The sequence below is a fragment of the Schistosoma haematobium genome, chromosome 2, assembly GCF_000699445.3.
Source record: "Schistosoma haematobium chromosome 2, whole genome shotgun sequence".
NCBI lineage: Eukaryota > Metazoa > Platyhelminthes > Trematoda > Strigeidida > Schistosomatidae > Schistosoma > Schistosoma haematobium.
Window position 1 is genome coordinate 28,385,236 of NC_067197.1, and position 25,251 is coordinate 28,410,486.

At 29.8% G+C, this 25,251-nt stretch overlaps 1 protein-coding gene across 3 annotated transcripts in view; it reads left to right on the forward strand.

Moving 5' to 3' along the window:
- NPHS1_1 (nephrosis 1, congenital, Finnish type (nephrin)) overlaps window positions 1–25,251 on the forward strand; it is a 171,635-nt gene that overhangs the window by 133,638 nt on the left and 12,746 nt on the right. For all 3 annotated transcript variants that reach the window (XM_051214808.1, XM_051214807.1, XM_051214809.1), the window contains 8 exons: window positions 3,213–3,532; window positions 5,142–5,363; window positions 13,186–13,437; window positions 14,267–14,469; window positions 18,775–18,949; window positions 19,814–20,103; window positions 21,668–21,826; window positions 22,911–23,004. In XM_051214808.1, the coding sequence (XP_051068000.1) occupies window positions 3,213–3,532; window positions 5,142–5,363; window positions 13,186–13,437; window positions 14,267–14,469; window positions 18,775–18,949; window positions 19,814–20,103; window positions 21,668–21,826; window positions 22,911–23,004 (1,715 nt within the window). The remainder of the gene's footprint in view (window positions 1–3,212; window positions 3,533–5,141; window positions 5,364–13,185; window positions 13,438–14,266; window positions 14,470–18,774; window positions 18,950–19,813; window positions 20,104–21,667; window positions 21,827–22,910; window positions 23,005–25,251) is intronic.

Below are 25,251 nucleotides of genomic sequence, written 5' to 3' on the forward strand. Positions count from 1 at the left end.
ATGGAAACTATTTTAATGAATATCAGAATTTTATAGCCGGATTATTATTACTCCCATAATTATAGATAACATATACCATCATATATATATATATATATATATATATATATATATATATACATTATGCATACAATAGTTCACTATTCTTATTCAACTTCTAGACATTAACAACTGAAAAAACATGATTATTTTATAGATTTGAGCCGAAGCTTTCTAAAATATTTAGTTTTTCTTTTTAGAAAATGTACTTATATCTGGGGTTATCACTTAATTTACAAATAACCATTTCACTATAATATTATAGGTAATATACATACAATAGGTGTTAACAACGACAAATTAACCATACATTTACAAAGAACATATACTGTATACTAAATCCCAGAATTCCAATATATGATGAATTTTCATTGGTTGAAATGATGAAGCTAGATCACCATGGGAAACCTGGAAGCACTGAACGGCCGTTTCGTTCTCCACAAAACCCATTCTGATAATAATAATCACCTGCTCACTAGTGATTGACTTCAGGAGATAATCCTGTAGTTCTAGTGAAAAGTCATTACCAGTGGAGTTCAACCAGGTCTGTTGTGAGATAGGAACTCACTGAAGACAATGGTGTACGGTGGAGCAACCTCGTGGATTGGTTGAAGTTAGACATTAGTATCCTTGGATTCCCGGCTCACTGGTCTGGTTGGTTAAGCGCCTGGCGCGACACTGATAGGTCCTAGGTTCTAATCTCATGGGGGCGGGTTCGTGGATACACACTGACGAGGAGTCCCATACTAGGACGAAACGGTCATCCAGTGCATCCAGGTTTTTCGTGACGGTCTAGTTTCAATTGACTCATGATTTCAACTAGTGAAATTTCTAAAAATCTCCACAAAACCCATTCTGATAATATAATGAATTGTTTATTGCATCAAAAGAAAATAAAGATAACAACATACACATTCATAATTCCATCAAAATCAACCACCTGAGCTACAAATCTTCTCCACCACTATTGTATTTCTCTATTTAGACATTCCGACTACATACTTTATTTATTATCTCATTTTTTTAACTAATTTTATTCAAAATCAATCTTTATTGCCTAAACCTATCCATTATTAATCTTATAAAGCCTTAATATAATTGTTGGTCTCTTATTTTCTCTTGTTTCTTCGTCGCAAATGTCTATGAGGAAAAAAACAAAACAAAAATAAAGAATTAAAGCTGATTTTTTCTCATGTTTAATACTAGTTCTATACTAGTTATTTTTTTTATTAATTATTATGATTATGATTGTACGCTATTGTTGTTTTGCTTTATGATTTCCGTTTTCTTTCAGTTAATTTTAGTTATGTTACGCTTTTATCATAAAACACATAGTAACTAAAGCCGGTACATGATTCTGTTAAGTTTGTTTTATTTATTACGTTTATTTATTTATTTATTTATCTATCGGTTTGTCTAGAACTTTTGATTGTATTGAACAATAAGACCAAATTTTTTTCTTGTAACGAAAGAAAGCTCATTTACAATTAGAGTAAGAATTACATTGAAAGTTCTAGTTTAAAAAAAAGCTAAAATGCCAATCCTGTTCAATCTAATTTTATTATTATTGTTTTCAATTGGTTAACGCTACTACTTACAAGTACTTCTGTATTCTAGTCATAATTAAGTGAAGTATGTTTTCTTATACTGTTGTAATATGTTAAAATAACTCATTTTTTGTTTATTAAGAAAAATAGATTTTGATATGATTAGTAACAAACAGTATTATTATCATTAAAGTCTCTATGGTAAATAAGATTGAGAATTGAATAAAACTCTTAATAAATACATAAAGTTTTACTTATTTTCTTTAAATATACCTACATACCTAAATGTCTGAAATGTACCAACTCAAAGAACTTTACTATCTATACTTAGATTGATGAATAAATTATATAGTTGACCAAGTAGATCTTTTATATAGAAGTGTTTATAACAACTTTAGACATTATTATGGTATAATTAGTTAATAATACACACAATATCAGTAATATATATTTCCGTTCTTTATGGTTATTAGATATAATCTGAATCAATGTAAATTGACACCAGTAAACTAATTACAGTTTATAATCATTAAATATATTTCAACAACTTTTATGGCTAAATGAATATTTATATAAAACAGTTGATTCTATCATTGAAATGATGTTAGCTTCGGATTAAAAACAAAAACATTCCGCCAAGTTTATTACTGAACACTATTTGACATTGGTATATTCTTGATAAATTATTCTTATTTCATTGAATGGGGAATAAAAAGCTGGTATATAATGATTCTTTTTTGTAAAACATGTCACTAAGAAGCTCATAAGACATTTAAATTCCTTAGTGACTACTTATCTAGTGGTGAAAAATATCATACTTTAACTTACTTATTGATTAAACTTTCTCTAATGTTAAGACAATAAAGATGAATGTAGAATTACATAACATTGACATTGTATTTCATGGTGTAATTAATTGCCGCACAACAACAAAACTAAATGAATAAAATCGATCATCTCTGACAATAATACAACAATAAAATTTATGAAAACTACCGTAACCTTTAACTAGTCACCCTGAACCAGAGTCTCTTGATATATATATATATATATATATATATATATATATATATTAGGGATAGGTTTGTTTCGAACAGAAGTACGAAATTCATTCAACATATTACAAAGTACAGAACCTTGAATTGAATAATTCTCATTTCGCATATCCCTTGAAACCAAATAAAAGAACATTTCTAGTAAAATAATACTTAATATTCAATTTTCATTCTATTGCATATTATTCGAAATGATCTTTTATAGAGTTTAAATTTGATACTAAATTCTTTCATGATACTTCTCTTCAAAATTGGGCACTTTTAATGAAATTCCATCTTACTGAATATGCAGTAAATTATATCTGTTGAATAAAATGATGATCGTAAAACAATAGGATTATTCATAAGGACTAACAAACAGAAAAAAATGAGTCATTCAGTTTGGTTATGAACTTATAAATGGTACTTATATCGGTATAAAGTATAAATAAATTTCAGGGAATACAAGTATGGGAAATATATATTTGATGTAACACTGTATTTTATTTGCCTACTGTATACCAATACACACAAACATGAAACACATATCATACTAATTGTTATCCATTTATTTTTATATACTTATTCACAGTTGTTCAGCTCGTAACACTGCAACAAACAATGAATGGATAGATAGTGAAGCTATAATTTTAAATGTTTTATTTCCACCACAACGAGTAAGTTTAAATTTTGGCGGTAAATCGGTAGTTCAAAGTGGTGAACAACTTGAAATCAACTGTCAAGCAGATAGTTCAAATCCAGTTGCTGTTATCACATGGCGTCATTATCAATGTGGACCAGCTCATGCGTTTTATCGACGTCATTTATTACAACAACAACAACAACAAAAATTACCAAAATCTAGTAGTAGTACAAATGAAGGGGAAAAGTGTAAATTATTAGAACTAAAAGGTAACATTAATTACTGTCAATGACTGTATGATCATTTCTATCTCTTCAAGCAGTTTTTTTTAAAAGGTTTTAATGGAATCACATAAAATGCTTATTGAAAGCAGATAAATTCACTGTTGGTTAAATAAATCAACATAATTGCTAAATTTTGAATGGTATATTTTGTGAAGAATTTTTTAATTCCATCATTACAGATACTTAATCAAACAACTCGAATAAAGATGGTTGTGATGTTGCCATTAATTTTACAAAATACATTCAATTGCAGTTAACGTAATTTGACTAAAACAAATGATTCAGTATTTGGGAATGGTGTTTTTGAGTTGATAATCCTTAAGAATGAATGTAGTTCTTCATAAAGGATTATTGTTGAGCATTACTGAAGGCATTAAACAGTACAACGATATAGCACTGTTCAATATTCATTGAAACTTGTTATGACTTATGCTATTGGTAAATATATGTTAGTGAAAGGATTTTAATGACATCAGGCATAAAAATTCTAAATTATTCTAGACGTTATTACTGGTCATTTTCTCTTTATTATGAAACTTGCTATATTTCTAAAGGATTTCGCATTCATCTTTAATGTATGGAAACATAGATTCCACTTTACTAATTATGCGTTACAAGACAATAACGCTTCAACCGTATTTGCTTTATTTCATACAAGTGAACAAAAAGAGTAGATACGTCATCTACAAGATTATATCACAACTTTCTAAAGAAAAGAAAATGTGTTTCAATAACAAATAAGACAGTTTCGACTTGATGAAGATTTAACGGAAGCCAGGGTGCTCTATTTTAACACCCAGATAATAGTGTCTAATTCGTTTACATGACTTATTCTACCCATTGTAATATAATAATTATGGACTTATAACTACAGAGTCTGATAAAGAAGTCATCGAAGACAATTATTCATTTCCACATTGTTTGTTCCTAAATACACTATGTGGTCTTAAATTATATCCTGTGAACACAGTTTGAAGATGATTTTGGAAAACTTAATAACAACGAAGAGACTATAATGGTCATATCCATTAATTTGCTATTTCCGCTTCTTGTATATGTTTGGCGCAGAAAAGTTAATAAATCAGATAATAAGAAAACAATTCAAAAAATAGGCCTTTACTAGTGATCAGAATTTAGAATTATCCTCTTGGTTACGCAAGTATAATTAACCGAAAATACATACAGCTGTCTAAGTCATAAAATACAATTTTGGAAATTACATTTTTATTCTTTTTTAATTGGAACTCGTATTTTTTAATGAATTTCTAGTTACTACAACCTCATTACTTGGTTAAATCCGTTGACGTTCTGAAAACGTCATCTGAAAATAAAAAATATCTCATCAGTAAACATGATTTATACATACTGGACCATTGTGTTTATAGACATTGTCTGACGGCTTTTGTTGTGTAGTCCACCGTTTATTAATATGATATGATTTTAAAGATGTTATATCTAGTACAATTTACATATTCTTGTGATTGTTTGTAGACAATTTGGATATTCTGTGTTGTAAATAATATCAACCGAACTAAAAATAAAGTTTGATTTATGATTTATATAATAGAAATCCAATGATTATATTTCGAACTAGGTTCTGACGAAACACCTATTCCTGGAGCATCCGGTGGTTTATTAGCCAGAAGTCATTTATGGCTACGTCCAACTTGGAGATATCATATGGACTTTATTGAATGCCAAGCGGAGAATCCAGTTTATGGTCCACCTATTTGGCATGATAGACTTCAATTAAATATCACATTTGCACCACAATTCTATGGGCTGCAAGTAGGTGATCACCGAGTAATACGAGAAGGTAAGTGATAATTTTATAAGAAAAAGTTATATGTAACGGACTCCAATGTCTTATTCTAAATTGATTCAATCATATATCATTGAGTTGACAAAACTTATTTTATCCACTTGTTTTGATTATGGAACATATAGCTTCACATATAACTTCCTTTTAAATATATTATTTGGTGAGACTATAATTTATGGACGACCTTTGAGGGGCGTTAGAATCACCTTGAAGCTGTCCATTTAATAACCAGGACCAAATGAGGACTATAAACCAGTGTAAGGAATTACAATTATGATTTACAGTTGATGGTTAAGGTTAAGAATTAGATCCAGGGTTTTCATCATGAACTGACATCAGCTATGATGCCAAAACTCTATCTAGCCAAATGGATGAGTGAATGTCGTGCCAAAATCCGAGACGTATTATCTTATATCTGATTGGTTCGTCCATTTCATTTTTATGACTCAACATAATTATTGTATTTCAAAAATAAAGAACATTTAAGTTGATAGTTGTTTTCAATAAATCTGTCATCAAACTCTATTATTTGTGAATATTATTTTTGCCAAAACAACCACTATATTCCCTAATAACAATGATTATAGGTTTACTTCTCACTAACTTTCAAACACAATTAATGAATTCCTAATGACTTAAAATGTTAAACCTTGTTGCCAGTGAAAGAAATATCACAAATGACAATGGACTATGGTCTCTCACCATTGGAGAACAACTAATATCAAAAAAGGTTGACGACCGTATTTTGACTCAGTAGTCTGAATCGTAAGTGTTGAACATGAGATCTGAACCTTCCGAGTTCAGTTACTAGAAGTTAGAGGATTTGTACTGCTTACAGTATCATGCTAAGATCAAGCATCTGCTCAGTTTCCTAATTTTTAATAGTTGTCTTGCTGAAGTGATCAGAACTATCTAAATATTCCATTACTAAAGCCAGTACATTAGAATATAAATATGAAACTGATTAGTACTGAAGATTAGGAATAATGAATCTCACTGCGATTACTTCATAAATAATTACAATTTGAGTTATCAGTTTGAGTTTTCTGTAAGAAAAGGTTGAGGAAGATTCACTATATAGTGGTGTGCTACTACAAATAGAGTTAAATAATGTTAACGAAATATGAAACATGACATTCCGTTTGTCGTGATTATTACTAGTGATATTAATATCATACCATTCAGTATACAATTAAGAATTTATTATGGTTAAGGCTAGGCCAAGGAACCATTACACTAAATATTTTATATAAATGAATAAATAACATTTTTTATTCAATCCTAGTGTACTAATTAGTGACTGTTTAATTACAGTCCTTATCATAAATAGCTTCGTGACAAAGGAACTTGTATTATTTTGTTGCATCATTTAAAATAACTGAACGAAGCTATGACTTCAGCTGATTTCCATACAATGATCCGTAAATGGATGTGTGTATTTTAGTGATGATTCAACTGAACTGGTAAAACATTTCCAAACTGCACAGTTTTGGATCATTCATTAAATAATATTGTGATTAATTAGACAAACTAAAACAATATCACTCTACAATTTCTAATAAACGAACATCGAAATATCATATCTTAATGGGGAGGGTATGTGAAGATTTTCAAAATTTTTGGTTTACATCATGAAATAAGCCTACTCAAACAACCAGGCAAATCCAAGAATCTTTGGACCGTTGTTTCGTTTTAGTATAAAACTCATCAGTGCACAACCACTACTCTATACAAGTTCGATTCTTGAACTTTCAGGTCTTCCTGTTAGAGCTTAATCTAGAGATCTCTGAACCGTCATCCAATGGTTTACATGGAAATCTTTAATCAATTCGTAATATACCGACAAATTATGTCTCTAACTCTACTTGGTTGTCATGGAGATGAATTCAAAAACTTGTTTCTGACATATGTTTTTGTTGTCACACTGAACATTATTAGGAAGAAAAATCCATTTTAGACCTTTTTTTATTGTATAAACTTCTAAAATGAGCTAATATAAGATAACTAATACTAGTGATTACTGATAACGATAAATGCAAATTCATGTACAACTGTATTACATAAATATTCCTTTAAAATTATGTAACACTCTATGTAACATAGAAATAGTATTCTAATCAAGCTTTACAAGTAAAATAAATCTATCTCTAAGAAAAATCATTTACATTGACATTGTTTTATTTTTCTAGAAAGTAATCCGATTGAATAGTGAAAGTGACTTGAATTGATCATTCACGTTCTTCTTATCCTTTAAAATAGTTTGTTGCTAAAGTCAATTTTAACACTGACATATTGAAGAAAATTAATTTACTTAAGATTTACTTCAATGATGTAATTCATTTAATGTATCATAAATAATAATAACAATGATTAATAATGATGGTATTCCTAAATAAAATGAAGAAACTATTAGAAACTATTAAACATTTCCCAGTATTGAATAATAAGTTGCTTAATAGTTTTAGAAGTAATAGTAATGAGTAATTTATAAAATAAATATAGAGGGTAATTGTTGATTTGATCGATTGAATGATAAAAATTAAGAATATAGCATGAACTTCTGATTAAATTGGAGGGGATCTCAAGATAATGATAAAGTAGTAAAATAGGAGAGATACTTTTCGTAGACATGCAGTTACTGTAGCTTGAACCATTCGAACATTAGTAATCTAAACCTTATTTGGGTCATTATAAGCAAAGACAGATAGTGATTATCAATGGAATTCAGAACACACTTTTTGCGTCATCAACTAGATGTACTTTCATCTCAGAGTTGATGTTTTCTCTGTTCACTCTGTCATATTATCGTGATCACTACGGTGGTAATTCCCATGATAATCTTACATGAATCCAAAAATCATATAAAATTAAATAACAACAAATGATTGTTGCATCCTTTCTTGATGTTCATTGTAACATTCATAAAAGCATCTCTGAAAATAGTTTGAAAATTATATAACACTTATAAAGAATGTAAGTTTCTATAAAACTTCCATTAACATTTTTTTCTCTGGTCATATACATTTCCAGTCATTTCAAACCATTCACAACATATTGATCAATAGTTTCTAGGCTTTAATAAAAATGTTTTCTTAAGTCACCCCCATCACCTATTAAGTGAAATTTTACTCATCTTATTTAAAATATGCACTTCTAGTTTATGATTTCCTGTTTCTAACCTATAGTTAATGAATTCAATTTGATTTCTTTGCTACATTTTATTTAGAACTTCCTTAATTTGTAAAATTATCTCCATGTTAGTTTAAAATTTACATAAAACATTAAACATACTATAGATTATGTGCATGTATATCATCATCAATGAACAAATGAAGTAATTCCACCAACAACAAAAAAAGACCCTATGAAAAACTTAGTTGGAAACATATTTTCTTGAGAAAATAAAAACAATTTAGGTTTTAAAATTCCTCTGAAACTTGTACAATTGATTGTAAGAGAAAAATCAATCATTTTATAACTAACGCATTAAACATTTGTTTATTTACAAAATCCTCAAGTATTTACTTAATTATTTTTAATTTTGTTAGTCGAATTTATGAATCCCTCGAAGCTAGATCACTTGAAAAACCTCACTCAAGAACGGTTGATTTCTAGACTGATAGGTTCTGGGTTGAAATTGTGGATGCGCACAGCTGAGGAGTCCTACAATAGGACGAAACAGTCGTCCAGTGCTTCCAGATTTTACACGACGGTCTAGCTTTAATTGACTCATGATCTTAACTATTAAATTTATTTAATAGTCAATACTAGTATTACGAATAATTCATATGTTCTCTTAGATAAATAATCAATCATTATGACACAATGTAGAATATATATGTTAATCTACTAAGTCCTGATTTATTGATTTTGGCTTATTTCAACTGAAGTTTTCCTTAAAAAAAAATAAATAGAACATAAACATGAATGATTCTTTTCTGCATTTTATAAAATCTAACTTAATCAATTAGACAATGAAATTTCCTTCGCCATTGTATTAGTTGTTTGTTGTTTTTTTTTTTCTAAAATAAAAGTAAACAAATACTTTTCACAGTTTAAATGGGGTAACAAAATTATTTATGTAACTATAACTACAAGTCGATTTTCTGTCCTTTTTTTATTTTTTGCTTGCAACTCATTGGCCTTTACATTAATAATAATAATAATAGTAATAATAGTAGTAATAATCATGTAAATTGCCTTCTTGAGGATTGTATTTAGTGTTTCTTAATGTTACATGTAAATAAGAAGATGGTTTTTTAAATACATGAACAATAAATTCACTTAGATAAAAATTAAGTTTACTTAGGTTTAAATAATTTTTGGTTAGCGTTTTTTTATCGAGTTAGTTTTCTACGGGATGGGGTTGCTAACCTCATGTCCAACCCTCCTCCTTTATCCGGGCCTGGGACCGGCAGTAGCCCACAGAGGGACTCCAGGCGGAGTTAAGAATTAAAATTAATAAAATAATATTTCTTTCTAGAAAAATAAATGATTATTTGCTTACCATATTGGATATTAGATGAGTCATTCCAACTTATTATATATATTTGTTCACTTTTAGATTAGGTATTAGTATAAATGAATATTGATGAAAGAGATTTTAATGTTGAATAGTTGAAAGATACGTGATGCCTTGAATTTGTAATTGCCTTCTTTCATCTGTAACTGTTGTTTAGATTCATAAGGAAAAGAATGTTTTTTTTTCAGAATTTGAAACTTATATCATGCTACACAGAGAATGGATGAATTATTAGTCACATAGCCGAAACATTATTAACTCTTTCATATATGGTAATAGTTTATCGAATGATAAATCTAGTCGTCTTCAAATGTAGCATTTGAAAAGTACCATATGCTACTGAGTATAAACTTAGCGAAGCGTGCGAACTATCATTGGTTTGATTTTGAACACTTTTATCAGCGTTGTTTTCCTTAATACTAATCTATAGAGTTAGATATTTAAGTGGTTTGTGGTAAACTGGTTGATTTGAATGTGATTTTTACTAGAGATTAAAATCAGAGAATCATTAAAATGTAAATTATTCTAGATAGTCCTTTGATTCCTGTTTATGACTCCACACCAATGTTTATCCAATGATTATGCTTCACTGAAATAAGTTTTGTATCTTCAGGTCTCTATTGGAGTAAACTATCCTTAATATACGGAATTGACATCTGGACGTCAATAAAGCTCTAATACAGCATATTGTAACTAATATTTCACGTTATTTAACCTAAACTATATGATCCAATGGAAAATGTGAACTTTGTAACCATAAATTTTCAGTATATTTACATTCAACGATGTAACACATTTTATCGACTTCACTAATTGTTTACAGTTTTTAACATTTCATAGGTGTGAATAAAAATCCACTGATCTCAAACTTCATAAACATTTTATGTTGCTTTATATAACAAACACTTATTACGATGGCGAACTTTCTGTTTGATTGTTTTATTTTCACAATTGAATTCACTAGTCAACTTAAGCTAAACCACCATTGAAAACCAAGTATCTATACTAAGATGAAACGACCATCCAGTGCTTCCACGTTTTCAATTGTGGTCTAGCTTAAATCGACTCATCAATTCAATTGTAAAAATAAAACATTCTCTACAAATCTACATATCGTTCGTTTTATGTTTAGCTAGACCATATACGTTTTTGAATTCCATCCATTGTATGAAGTGAATTGAGGATTCGTTCACTATTCTTATTCTTTTTGGAAGACATTCATTAATAAGATGATACAGCACTTGATTCTCTGGGAAAAAACAAGCATAAGAATATATTCTACAATATTTACTTGATATATCAATTGATTATAAAAACAGTCAACCAATAATACATTCAAATAGCAGAAACCTGGTATAAACAAGATATTAACTCGAGTTTTGTGATTTTTCATAAGTATGAAACAAACAATGATTACAATATGTTTTTTTAGTCACCATTCAAGAGACTATCTAGACAGAATAGTAAAACTTTTGATGTGGTCTAAGATATAGGTGACTAGCAGTTATCTGACACAGAAATCTAGTATCATACTGAAGTCATTCTAATTAAATTGAAAAGTCAAAACATGGTACAAAATATCCGAAGACTATATTTCATCCAGAGGATTAAATTCCAGATAGTGAAGTTAAATTACAATAAGAAAATAATTAAATAAAGCTGAAAAGCATCTAGTATTAATGACTTGTAGTAAAGAAATTTGGATAGAATGGTTAGAATAATATAACATTTAGCTTTTTTTCCGAAAATAACATTTCACCTAGACGTAATACTTGCATAACAAACCTTGTTTTAGTATTATGAATAATATTACAATACTGTCTAAAATCTCAGCATATAGACGGAAGTGGACTTCCTGTAGTCTACTTCGCAAAACAATGAAAATGACAGGTAAACAAACTCTTATTTATCAGTAATACAGCTACTATTGAATGCTCTTAACAGTTAGATTGACGTGACAAGTTTTGACTTGCTTCAATTTACTTCATATGCAATTGGATTAAAATGACATAGATAAGATTATGGTTTTAAGTTAACATAAGATATAACACAGAATGTGTTAAAATAGGTCCAGCTCGAAACTGAAGTATTATAAGAATAGAAATATAGAATTTCGATTAGGAAAGAGGATTACTGGGTAAAAACAACAGACAAATCTCAATGAATATACGATTATCAGAATGGGTTTTGTGGAGATTTTTTTAGAAATTTCACTGGTTGAAATCATGAGTCAATTGAAGCTAGACCACCATGGAAAGTCTGGTCTAGCTTCAATTGACTCATGATTTCAACCAGTGGAATATACGATTGTCTTAGACAAGTTAAAGACTTTTCACTACTATGAAAATTGAAATATCACTTCGAGTTTATCTATTTTTAACAAACTATTTTCTTTCTGTCATTTAGTTTATTCACTTCATTTGATTAAATAACATTTAGAGACTATAGTTTTCAGTTTTATCATGAAACATAATTCTGATGTTCTTTAATTTATTGTTTTAGTGTTTAACACACTTTCGAAATTGTAGAAACGAGTATAATAATTGTATTGTAGAAGGTAATGTAAATAACTGATCTCAATTTTCCCTTGTCAGCTGCCAATATGAATAAAAAAACGTTTAATATTACCAAAGATTCACCAATGATTCATGCTTAATGCAACATCTAAACAGAATGTTTGTCAAACAACTTAATTTATCTAAACCACCTGTTTGTGTAGCAATGAACTTACTGAGCAATACATTTCCCAGATCTCCAGTAGAATTCTATAACTTACATAGTTAATTTCCTAGATTAAAAATATATAGATAACTGATAATAGTCAAGATAACTTCAAGTTACATAATCTAGTTACTTTTATCATAGTGAAATAACTCAATGCTCAATTACTTATCACAAAATTTATTGGATCTTATAAAATGTCAAAGATCACAATTAACAATTCATGAAAAATTAAACAATAAAGAGAAGATAGGAGTTCTATAATGAGATGAAACGGCCGTCCAGTGCCTCCAGGTTTTCCATGGTGGTCTAGCTTCAATTGAATCATGACCTCAACCATTGAAATTAATAATAATAGTTTAATTTTTATATCATACAAATTGAAACAGCAAAATTGTTTACAAAGTGAATTATAATTGACAATCGTAACGATTGCTTTATATCACAGTATAACTGGCAACATTAAGATATTGATAAATTACATGTTTGGGTTATAATAATGATCTAAATCTCACAATATAAGTAATCAGTTATTGTTGATAAATTATTTGAAAATTGTGTTTTCTTTTTCAGGTGAAACGACTCATCTAGACTTTGGATTATATGCAAATCCTCCAGTTACATCTGTTTCATGGTTTCGTAATGATCAATTACTTCCATTTGAACCTAAAGAAACTGATACATGGCAAGGTGTTTTTGCAGCTGGTTCTGTTGGAGAACTACTTTCATTACATAAAATCAATCGAGAAAATATGGGCAATTATACAGTGGTAGTTTCTAATTCACAACATGAATCACGAAATACATTTTTTCTTAATGTTACATGTGAGTTGTTAGTTTCATTAAAAATAGAAGATTCTTCTTATTGCTATAAACGACCATACGCATAGAATGTCATTTTATTTTTTAACTAAAGTTAAAGATTGGATACATTTGTCTATTACTACTGTGGAGTATTACCACTAGTGAATAAACGGCTGTGATTGGAAAAATCACATGAATACATAGAGTCCAGTCTTTGAATAAAAGCTTTTAATATTATTCTGTACAATGAGTTCCGAAATCCGTTATAATAGAAAGAGCATGGTAAGGAATTTACCTGAGTTTCAGCAAAATGTTTCACAGTTTTTATGGCTGCGAGGAACGTTTAAACGACTATATCTAAATAATGGAAATCTCCATATATTTTATTGATTGTAGCAAACTATATCTAAATTCAAACTGTGTTGTATAACGTTGTTGCCTGAAGAGTTCTCATATCTTAATCAGACATTTTAAACGTATCATTCACATATCATGTACTTCCACATAAACATGTCAATAATGACAATGAAAGCTCCACAATTAACGCATTTATCTCGGACAAATCAACATCACTAATAACAAAAACAAAATGTCCTGTATATATCTTCACATCAACAGTCTTTATATCTGAGTCGTTTGCACTATCACGTAGAATGAATCATGTAGGTGTTTGAAATGACATCTAACCAATTTTTAAGTTTCAATCTATTAAAATCTCTTATAACTCTGAGAATATTATTCCCAATTAATAGAGTTTATATTTTTGACATCATTACAGTTATAACTTGTTTTAGACACAAATTTTCTATTTTCTCTTCATATTCTTTTCTCTTAAAATAATTAAAACTAGATCCAGCAAGTATTGTTGGTAAACTTGAAGAGAACATAACACAAACGACTAAAGACTATGCTGTTTTAGATTGTAAAGCTGATGCGAATCCGGCTTTACCTGATAGAACATTTAAATGGTATCGTTACTTTCCACCTAAGGGCTGGACAGAAGAAGTAGATGAGGGGGCATTACAACTGAGTGAACCAATTTATTGTAATCAAGTACGTAACTTTTTTTTGTTTTTTTTTGTGTTAATCGTCCACTAATTAAAGAATGTTGGTAAATTCGTCAAATGGATTAGAGTTATACAGTTTTTAAAGTATGGGTTAGTCCTAATAAGCATACTGCTGCTCTGTTTGATATTTCTCATTTTAATAGCTACAATATACTGAGTTGAGTACTCTGCACTTAGAATCAACCAACAAATTTACTGACCAGTGATACTAATTTACATTTGTTAATGCATTTAAGACCTCTAAATATATGTCTCGTCCTATCATGGAACTCTTCAGCAGTGCGTGACTGCGAGACGTAAATCCAGGAGTTCCAGTGAAAAACCGTGACTAGTGCGGTTTAACCTCGTCGTGCGTGACATTCTAATCTACCATATGTAATAGCAAATGGTTGTATAATATCGCAGATTATTTGGAATTAGACACATTCACCATTGAATTCCGGCTTATTGAACCAAAGATTAGAAGCTCGTAGTGACACTAAAAGTCTATTGCCTAATCTTCAGTGGATGCACACTGCTAAGAAGTCACACATTAGGATGAATGAAATATCCATTAGTTTCTGGTTTCCACTGATCATTCAATTAGAATCAATGTTTTATGTAATTTATGAAGACTCAATCTCCACAAACTCCTACAATAATAATAATTATTTATTATCTACCGCCTAGTCGTAACTTAACATCAATCAAAGTTAATTTCACAAATAAAAAGTTATTTATAAAACTTTAAAATGGTGTAATTCCATATGGAATAAGTTTCAGTGAATTTACTTGATTTAATATTTAAAAAATTATCAAATATAACTTCATTTTAAATAACTAGTGTTTAAATGTTAATTTACTTTCCAATTTTTTGCTCGATTTTATGAAAAATATTTCCTTTTTTCTCATAAACACACATTTAACATTATTCATAACATTCTATAGAATGAGACGAGATATATTTTAAATATTAAAGTAAAATTGATACCAACAAAACACGGTTGAACTCCACTAGTCATTGCTTCTCACTAGAACTCCAGGAAATCCATCTAGAAGCTAATCACTAGTAAGTATATGATAATTATCAGTATAAGGTCGTGGAGATTGTTGAGTTTAGATTGATATAATGAGTGGATCCATGTTAGAAACATTGATTAGCCTCAAAACGGATTTCCTAGAGTTCTAATGAGAAGACATAATCAATGGAGTTCAGCCGTGTCTGTTGTGAGGTAGTTACTCACTGAAGATAATGGTGGAAGGTCTCACAATATCGTAGATTTCTGGAAGTCAAACATTAACATCCGCTGGATACCAGCCCAGTGGTCTAGAGGTCAAGCGCTTGTGCACGATAACGAAGGTCTTAGGTTCGAGTCCCGCGTGGGGGGTTCGTAAACGTACACTGATTTGCAGTCCCATACTAGTACGAATTGGCTATCCAGTGTTTCCAGCCTTTTTCAATGGTGGTCTAACATTGATCCATTCATGACAACAATCTTCACAATCCTATACTGATAACTATTTTAAAAAATTAGTTTAACCTGATTATCAACTAAAACTACACTAATGTCATTGAAGTGTAAGTAAATTTTCAGTCAAGTGATTGTAACATTAATTTTCTAGTTAACATTGTTTCCATTAAATAAATATCATGATTTGTTTGTTTAATCTTTTTATCATTTTAAAATATATGTCAATTTATATTAAATAAAATTCTATTTGACGATAAAAAACGTCATTTCTGAACAAATTTCCTCTTCCTACTATCACTACTAATACTACTACTATTACTACCACTACTACTACTACTATTACTACTACTACTACTATTACTACTACTACTATTACTACTACTACTACTACCACTACTACTACTACTGCTACTACATACTCAATCACAGTCTTGAGTAGAGATTTTTTCTTAGAAAAAAATTGAATAAACTTAGTCAAATGTTATTTCTTCATTTTTTTTCATTTTTGTTGAGCGGATGTTTCTAAGCAGAAAATTTTCATTTCGGTTTTTTTTATTTATAAGTAACTAAAATGTCCGAAAACTGTCTGTATAATTATTAAGATTGTGGGGTATGTTTTTGAGTTATTGTATGTCGTAATAAAGTGAACACTTGATAGTTATATCTCTTCGATTGTTTTAAAGAAGAAACTAAATAAATAAACATGAACTGAGTATTTTATTGAGATTGATAGAGAATCTAATGAAGAAATAAATAATGATGCATAAAAGTGCATTGTTGTCAAGAGTACTTTAAGCAAATATACTTAGAATAATTAAATGTTAGACAGGCGAAAGTGGTCAACATGAAACTTTTTGACTTAAATTTCATTGTATTTGCTATTCATTATCTGTAATCATAGTGTCACTGATGCACCTCCTGGAATTCGTACTTGAGTTATCCGGCTTCACAATCAGAGACATTATTACTTAATAATAACTGATCACTTGGACTAATGGTCAAATTATAACTTGATGGATAAAATTCTATCATTACTAAAGACTAGATAAAATTGTCTAATGTATTAAGATGGCTAATATTAGTTAAGTATTAAACCAGAACCAAACATGTTTGAAAAATTTAATGATGAAAAAGAATATTCAAGTCTAATATAGATACTTCTTTCAGGATACAGGACGTCAACTTAAGGTTGCTAGTAATCAAGTAACTTACTTTGCTATCGTTTTCAAACAGACGTTGAAATAACATCCATGTAATGCATACTTAAAGCAGTTTGTAAGTCAGGTTGACAGAATAGTAATTAGGTTGTAAGTTAAGCGAGACAATGGGTGAACTTCTAATAACACCTGTTGTTTAAATACATATTACAAAACATTGAAAGATAGAAAATATGGGATGAACACCACATAAACTATTGAGGAAAACTTATAATAATAGCTAAATAAGATAAATTATGGTTTAAAGACGTAGTGGATTGGTATAGTCATTAGTATAATCGAGTCATTTCATAATTTGAATTGTTAATGGTCTATAGGACCTTGGGTCTGAGAAGGTAAGATAGAAAGCTAAACATGCTTTTTCTGAAAACGCAGATCTCTTCTTTATAGACATAATAACAATTCCTTCTGTAGTTTGAGCCTAAACACTATTCGGTAGATTATTACCAACAAGAGGAAGGAATACTTAATTCTGGATTTGTGGACGACATAGGATATGATTAAGTACAACTTAAGTGTATTTACAAATACAAAACACTGACTAATATAAAATGGTGTAAAAGATGCACTAATATTATTCAAACTACTTACAACTTAATAGTGAAAGTCATTTGAAGTTAAAATTAAGTTTCCTATAATAACAATAAATGTTGATATAAAGTTGGAGTAAATTAGCTTACTAAACAAACATCAAATTTTCTGCTTGTTCCCTTATCTAAAAAATAAAATGTTTTGAACATTCAGCATTAATTACTATCTATATTTATAATGAAATAAATATAATGACAAACTATCTGTTAATATTTAACGCAATGAATTTACAGTTAAAATATTCGATTATAATCCATTGATTTGCATATTCCCATTATCCCTTCCTTAACTTGCTACACATAATGTCAGTAGTTCTAACACGAAAATTAGTAATATAGACAACTGAATTCTGAATTAGTGTAATAAAATCAATTTTTGGGTCGTTAGTGGACACTGTTAAGTAATGATCCAAGACTATTACTAATAGGCTATCTGTTAATACTTTATTTCCAATAGTTCTTCACTTAATGATGATTCATGATATAAAGTAACTTTAAATAAGAGCAAATAGTTCAAAATCTGATGTATTAAAGCAAGTCTATCTTTCTCAATGTTCATTTTGAATTTTAAACAAAACTTCGTTTACTTATCAAAAGTTATTTTCCTGATTACTGATAGATTTAAATCTGGAGGCATTGGACGGCCAATTCTTCCTATTGTGGGATTCCTTAGCAGTGCGCATCCACGATACCGCCTCGCGAGCTCTGAACCCAGGACTTCCGGTCTCTTGCGCGAACGCAATGGTGGTCTAGCTTCAATTGACTCATGATCTCAACTATTGAAATTACTATAATATCCACAAAAACCCTTTCTAACAAAAGTATTAGTTCAGAACATTTGCTCGAAGACATATTGAACATGCTTTCATGATTACAGAATAAAAATTATTTCTTAGAGTCCCTACGTTTGAATCATCAACAGTTACGAATTCATTTAAATTCGGTGCATGAACCATTTAATCGATTGTTTGTGTAGTATAATCGTACATGTCTAGCAGTAAACGTAATTTTTTATTTATTTGATTTTCTCCAGTCTCAGGTTGACAAACCAAAAATGCTTGCTCAGTGTTTTCAACAAGATAAGTTTCAAATCTCTAGTACATTTTACATCTATCAACTTACAGAAGATGATGTTGGTAAATATGTTTGCGAGGTCAGTAATGGAATAGGTGAACCAGTGAAGAAGACATTTAATCTTTTGTATCATTGTAAGTTTCTCATGAATTTTCACAAAAACTGATTTAACAAAGTAATGAGTTAACAAAAACTGACCACTGACTATTCTTTTCAATATTGTTTAAGTTCTGCTGATTGACTTTCATTGTAACTAATAGTGAGTCATGATTTGAAGCTATATACTTTGAGACAATCTGTACAAGTTCGACTCCTAAGGGTGATATCGGTTCATTCAATATTGAAGGCACTCCTTGCTCTGAAGTAGCACCATGATCACGGCTTCTTACTGGGACTCTGAAAATTACTTTTCGAAGTTAGTCACTAATGAGTACATGATAAATATCAAAATAGGGTCAACGCGATATCCGTAGGTCCTGGGTTCAAGTCCCGTGTGAGAGGTCGTAAGTGCTCACTACCTGGAAGTCCCATATTAGGAAGAAATGAACGTTCTGTGCTTCCAGCCTTTCAGTAGTGGTCTAACATTGATCTATTCATGATCTCAATTAAAACTCAACAATCTCCGCAACCCTATATTGAAAGCTATTAGGTTATGCTACTCCACTCTTCAGATCTACAATAAACTATAAGATTTTAGTTGTTCAAGAAATGTTTTCACAGTAAGAACCCCTTTTCTAAATATTTGACAAGATATCAAAATTTAGGCACTTTAGTATTTGTGGGTTGTACCGACACCAAGGCACACTTTAGCCCATATATATATATATATATATATTATACAACACCAAGTGAATGTAAAACGACATTATGTTTCAGTGATAAATCAAGAATTGTAATTTTGATTTCTTTTATTAAGCCATATTTATATTTTGGTAGAAAAATTTCATAAATCTGTTTTCTTTCTCAATTTCACATTATTTAATTCCATAACATTACAGTTCCTCCAAAAATAATTCAATTGCCTCGATATACAAAAGCAGCTGGTGAACAAAGTTCCAAAGTATGGTTAACATGTTACATTCGTACAGAACCAACTCCACAAATTGCTTGGCTCAAAGATAATAAATTAATCCCAATGGATGCGTTAATTCAAAGTAAAACTTCAGATAGTAAAAATGGAATGAGAAAATATGAAACTTTTTTAACTCATATACGTCCTGGATTATATAAAGCTCAGTTAGCTGTTAATGATATTAGAAAATATGACTTTGGTTCCTATAGTTGTCAGGTTTGTTTAATTGTTTAATCATTTTTTGAACAAAAATAAATACATTTTTAAAGTAAATAATCTACCCTAGTCATGTGTATTTGGATGGAAAGTAGATATCTCAGATGCTTCATGCAATAACTTTTTTTAAAAATGTGTATATGTACAAAATTAACTTAAATGGTGTTATTTTAGACTTATTTGCATACATTTACTGTAGCATTTATCACGATTTTGCATCTCTCAACTTCTACAAACTTTAAAATTGATTTTTTCGTTAAACTGATGCCAACTAATAAATCACTGTAAAGTAAAAAAACAATGAACAGTGTCTTAATCCGAAAGTCGTTAACACTACACTCTCACTACTTCGTATAAAATCAAATAAAGGAATTTTATAACTTTAGGCAGTCAACTAACAGCTTATTATTTATCTGGGGTCAATGACTTTCTTCAAAACTAATTCTAATGAAAAAGCATAATCTGTGACATTCAACTATATCAGGAACGAGTTTGTTATCACCGATCGCATTGTATGATCACCGTGTAATATCGTAAAACGAATAACATCGAAAGTTTAGATATTTCTATCCTCATTTGATTTAAAAAATAATACATGTTCAGAAATGGGTTTCAACCAATTAATTGATGGCAAATAAAATTGCGTTAACAGGGGAATATGCTATTCAAAATAATGAATTTTGCAAAACCCACAAATATTCATGTTGACAGCACATGTAAACGACAGCGGACATATTCTCATATGACTAGAAATATTCGTAGTATGGGTTGTGGTTACTTTGTCTACTGAACAAAATACTATTCAATGGTGTTTATCTTATGCATAATGGAACTCCAGTAAGCGGTGAAATCATATTGTTATTAAGCCCAAACTATTTTATACGTATGTATGATCCTAAAATATCAATTACTTGGAGCTTCTATAATTTGTAAAACCCGACGTATCTATGTCCTTCATTCAGTTGCCACAAATATACCTATGGTTTCTTCCCTAAAATAAGTTCATACCTACAAAATTATGGACTACGTTGCTTGTTTTAATTACTGTGAAGTACATTGTTGTGAAAAAAATTTTTATCACAGAGTTACATTTTGAGGAGCCATTAGAAACCAAAAGTCATTGAATATCTATATTTTCCTTGTATGGTAGGACAATAAATTATACCATTCTGTGTCGTAAACCATTTTCAACCAAAACTAACTTTTAGAAACATCTCAATAAAAGTAAACTGGCCTGCTCAAATACTTACAGTCAGTTATGAAATCTAAAAGCATCATCTTATTGATTTTCAGTTAAAAAGCAATTAATCAGATTCAGTATAGTACAAAAGTACTTTACTGTATTTTATTGTTTACAATAATGAGGAGTATGACTGCGTTTTTAGATGAGGTAGAAAATATAAAGCCTTTTGATTAAAACGTCAATTATCCTTTTCAAAATTCACAATTTGTACCCAAAATATATCATTGGACAAGACTCGAATCGAATAGTTTTTTGTCATACATTACAATAGCTCGATTTAATTATGATCTTAGAAACTATTAGTGACATTTTCTCTTTTAGGCGGCCAACTTACAAGGTGAAGCTCAACTAGGAATTCATTTGTCTGGAACATCCACCCCAGATGTACCGATAAATTTTCGTCTTCTAAATGCAACCTCATCGACTTTGCATGTTGCCTGGACTCAAGGTTTTGATGGTGGATTGGCACAAACGTTTCAGGTTTGTCTTTTGGGTTTTGGAAAATCTTAAATTAAGGCATTCAATAAAGTATTATATAAATTTGGAACTCTAAGATAGTGTCCTAAAGCAGTGTTTCCGAAACGTTGTCCAATGTAGTGATAATAACCAGAGATTAAATTAATTACTGCCTTTAAGTACATGCTAATTAGAGATATTCAGTATGACTTCTCAGCACTATTGCAAGTGATTATTATCATTGGAAGGAAAATCAGCTTCACAGTTTGACTACAAATCTTTTGACTTTCTCTTCCATAAGGATCATGGCAAGTAAGTCTTATCATTCATCTGTACTTGTTAAAATAACGAAACGTCATCATATATATATATTTGATTTCGATGATTAAATAATGGATTACTTTAGGATCAAGCGGGATCAAACAAGAGGTCATGCATATAACTTATCTCATCTATAAACCTCCTTGTGAACCCAGTTTATGAAGATGAAGTCAATATCGTAGAAGAATGGAAGCAACCTTGGTGTTATTGAGCAGGAAGATGAACATATAATATACTGAGCAGACATTTCAGAAACATTAATACGTATAACACATATAACTGACATACATTTTCTCTGTAATATTTTAGTAGGAGTTTCGATAAAGAAAATACTGTAAATTAATTATTGAGACACTTAAAACAGTCTTTCACGTCTAATATGAATATTTGAAACTACAACTGTTTTTGAGTAATTTACATGTTTAGTGATAGATTAGTAATTGATTATCTTGACTTCTCGTATTCAACTAGGTCGAAATCCAAACAAAACCTAATAAACTTAGGTCATAAACGACCCATGTTTCAGAAATTTAATGTCAAGTAGTTTAATTTTTATTATTGATTTACTTATTGGCTTATCATTGGATAAGTGATTCCTACGTAAAATCTCAAACTCGTATTACCTATTCCTAGAGTCAAATTATAACCTCTGTAGTAATATTCAGACAGCGATTTTTCAAAATTCAGCTCAATTTAATACAAATACTATTTCAACAAATTATTAAAGTTTATAGTGACCTTAAATGTACTGATTTATTTTTTCACAATCAACTCTACTATTTGCTAGGTTCGTTGGCGTGAAGTTGGTTCGATTAGTTTGTATAAATATGCTGATGTAGCATCAAATGATAATCGAAATGGAGTTGAGTACTTCATTACCGGTATGTTTAGTCTTAAATGGTGTATTAATTTTGCGACATATTTTGTTTATAGCTATTTTCAAAAGTGTTACTAATTAGATTATTATATTATTTGAATATTCAGTAGGTATCTACGTCTTAATCAAGTAATCAGAATATTTTAATCAAATTGTAAAAGCTTATACATAAATAAAGAAAAGACATTGTTTTCACAGTAAACTGCCTATTCATATTAAATCATGCTGAGATAATCACTTTTGACTTAAATGTTATGGTATGAACTCTTGAAGACTATCATAACTATGTCTCAAATTGCTATAAACATTGTTATTAAACTTTCCTTGTTTAAAAATATTTTTTTAATACCTTTGTTTATTTAACCTCACTGTCACCATGTATAACAGCAGTTTATTATCAGTATTATTATCACCCTGTAAAAATAAGTATATATATTTGCGATTGTACAGCTTTGAAAATGAATTTGCCGAAAAGAGAACTCTTCGCTGAACTAATCTTTCTGTCTTATTTAATTTGTATATAAACCCAGTATGTTTGAAATGCATGATACATATCGCGGATGCTGAGATTGGTGTTCTGGACTTAACAGGCAGGACTAAGCAGAAATCAGGACCGATAAAGTCTTCAGACTACTCTTACGGGTTTTATGTGTCATTGGTCAGGTCAATAAATCATTGTTCTCCAATTGGCAGTATCATTACTCATATATATAGGGCACGAGGCCACAAGTCATAACATTGTGTAGAATGCGAGCTGAGCTGAATATCAACTTAAAGTAGATGGATAACGAAATTTCAAATTGTTTACTTCTACAGATCAACCAAGTTATTGGTTATATAATATTTCACAAAAGAGAATTGCATCATCTCAAATTCTCTAATTGGTAAACCTCTGATTTTGTTGAGGTTTTACTTTGTGGAGTGATGTAACAACATATAACTGTGATAATATGCACTATTTTTGAACACCTCATTAGTCTGTGAGAAGATTTTATTCGCAGGTAGAATACAGTATGGAATCTAAAGGATGATATAAAAGTAGTATGTGAATGAAATCAACGAAAAAATTCAGTTTAACAAAATTGTTTTTAATCGGAAAATTTTTGTATTTTGCTAGTTAACAAGTAACACTAACACATTATCTCTATAAACGAGTATACTACACAATACATGACATTAATATACTGTTCATCTATTTTAAAAGAGATTTGAGAACCCAAGTTATTTGTAATTATTGTTCTTAAAATTGGAAGCATTTAACCTTGGAAAAAATAAAACATTCTAAATTTACTTGGTGTTGTTTTACTTGTACCTTCCCATTGTTATTTAGGATCGTAATTGATCAGTCTCTTGTTGGCACATGTGCATCCTGTGCGGATTGTCTTGATTATAGCCTTAGGTCATAAGCTTTTTAGAAATTTCACTAGTTGAAATGAGTAAATTAAAGTTTGACCATCATGGGAAACCTGGAAGCATTGGACGGCCGTTTCGTCGTAGTATGGGACTCCTCAACAGTGCGCATCCACGATCCCGCGCTCCGCGAGATTCGAACACAGAACCTATCAGTCTCGTACGCAAGCGCTTAACCTCTAGACCACTGAGCCAGTATCCAACAGTGTTAATGTCTAGCTTCAACCAATCTACGAAATTGCGCCACAGTACACAATTCTCTTCAGTGAGCTGATAGGCTTTTTAAGCAAAGATGGATATCACTGCTAGCCACTATCCATCTATGCATAGAACATTCTACTTTGAAATAATAGTAATAACCTATTTTTATATAAACATTAATTTAAATTTATTGAACTAATTAAAAAAAACAAAATAAAATAATTATTCAATTAACTAAAAAATGATCTTGTTTACTTCAATTGTATTTGTCAAACTTAACTTATAATAATGTTTGAAAGTATTTGAATTATCGTATGAACTAGGAATCCCAGAATTAACGCAATCGAATCAAGAAATACTAGACAAGCACGAACGAATTTATTGTATTTAGAATCCGAAATCGAGCAATCAATAGGTACAAGAGAATCATTTGTTAATTCAAGCACCACACTTATATAGTTAAATGTCTAGTAAACCTTATGATTTCAGTTTAACTTATCATTCAGTTACTTTTAGTTTAGACATAGATAAACTCTAGTCTAGTTAAATATTTCGTCTTAGTTAAGTTGTACATCTAATCAGTTTATACCATTGAAAATATTGTTATCATTTTATTTGCATACATATATTCGTGTGTAGA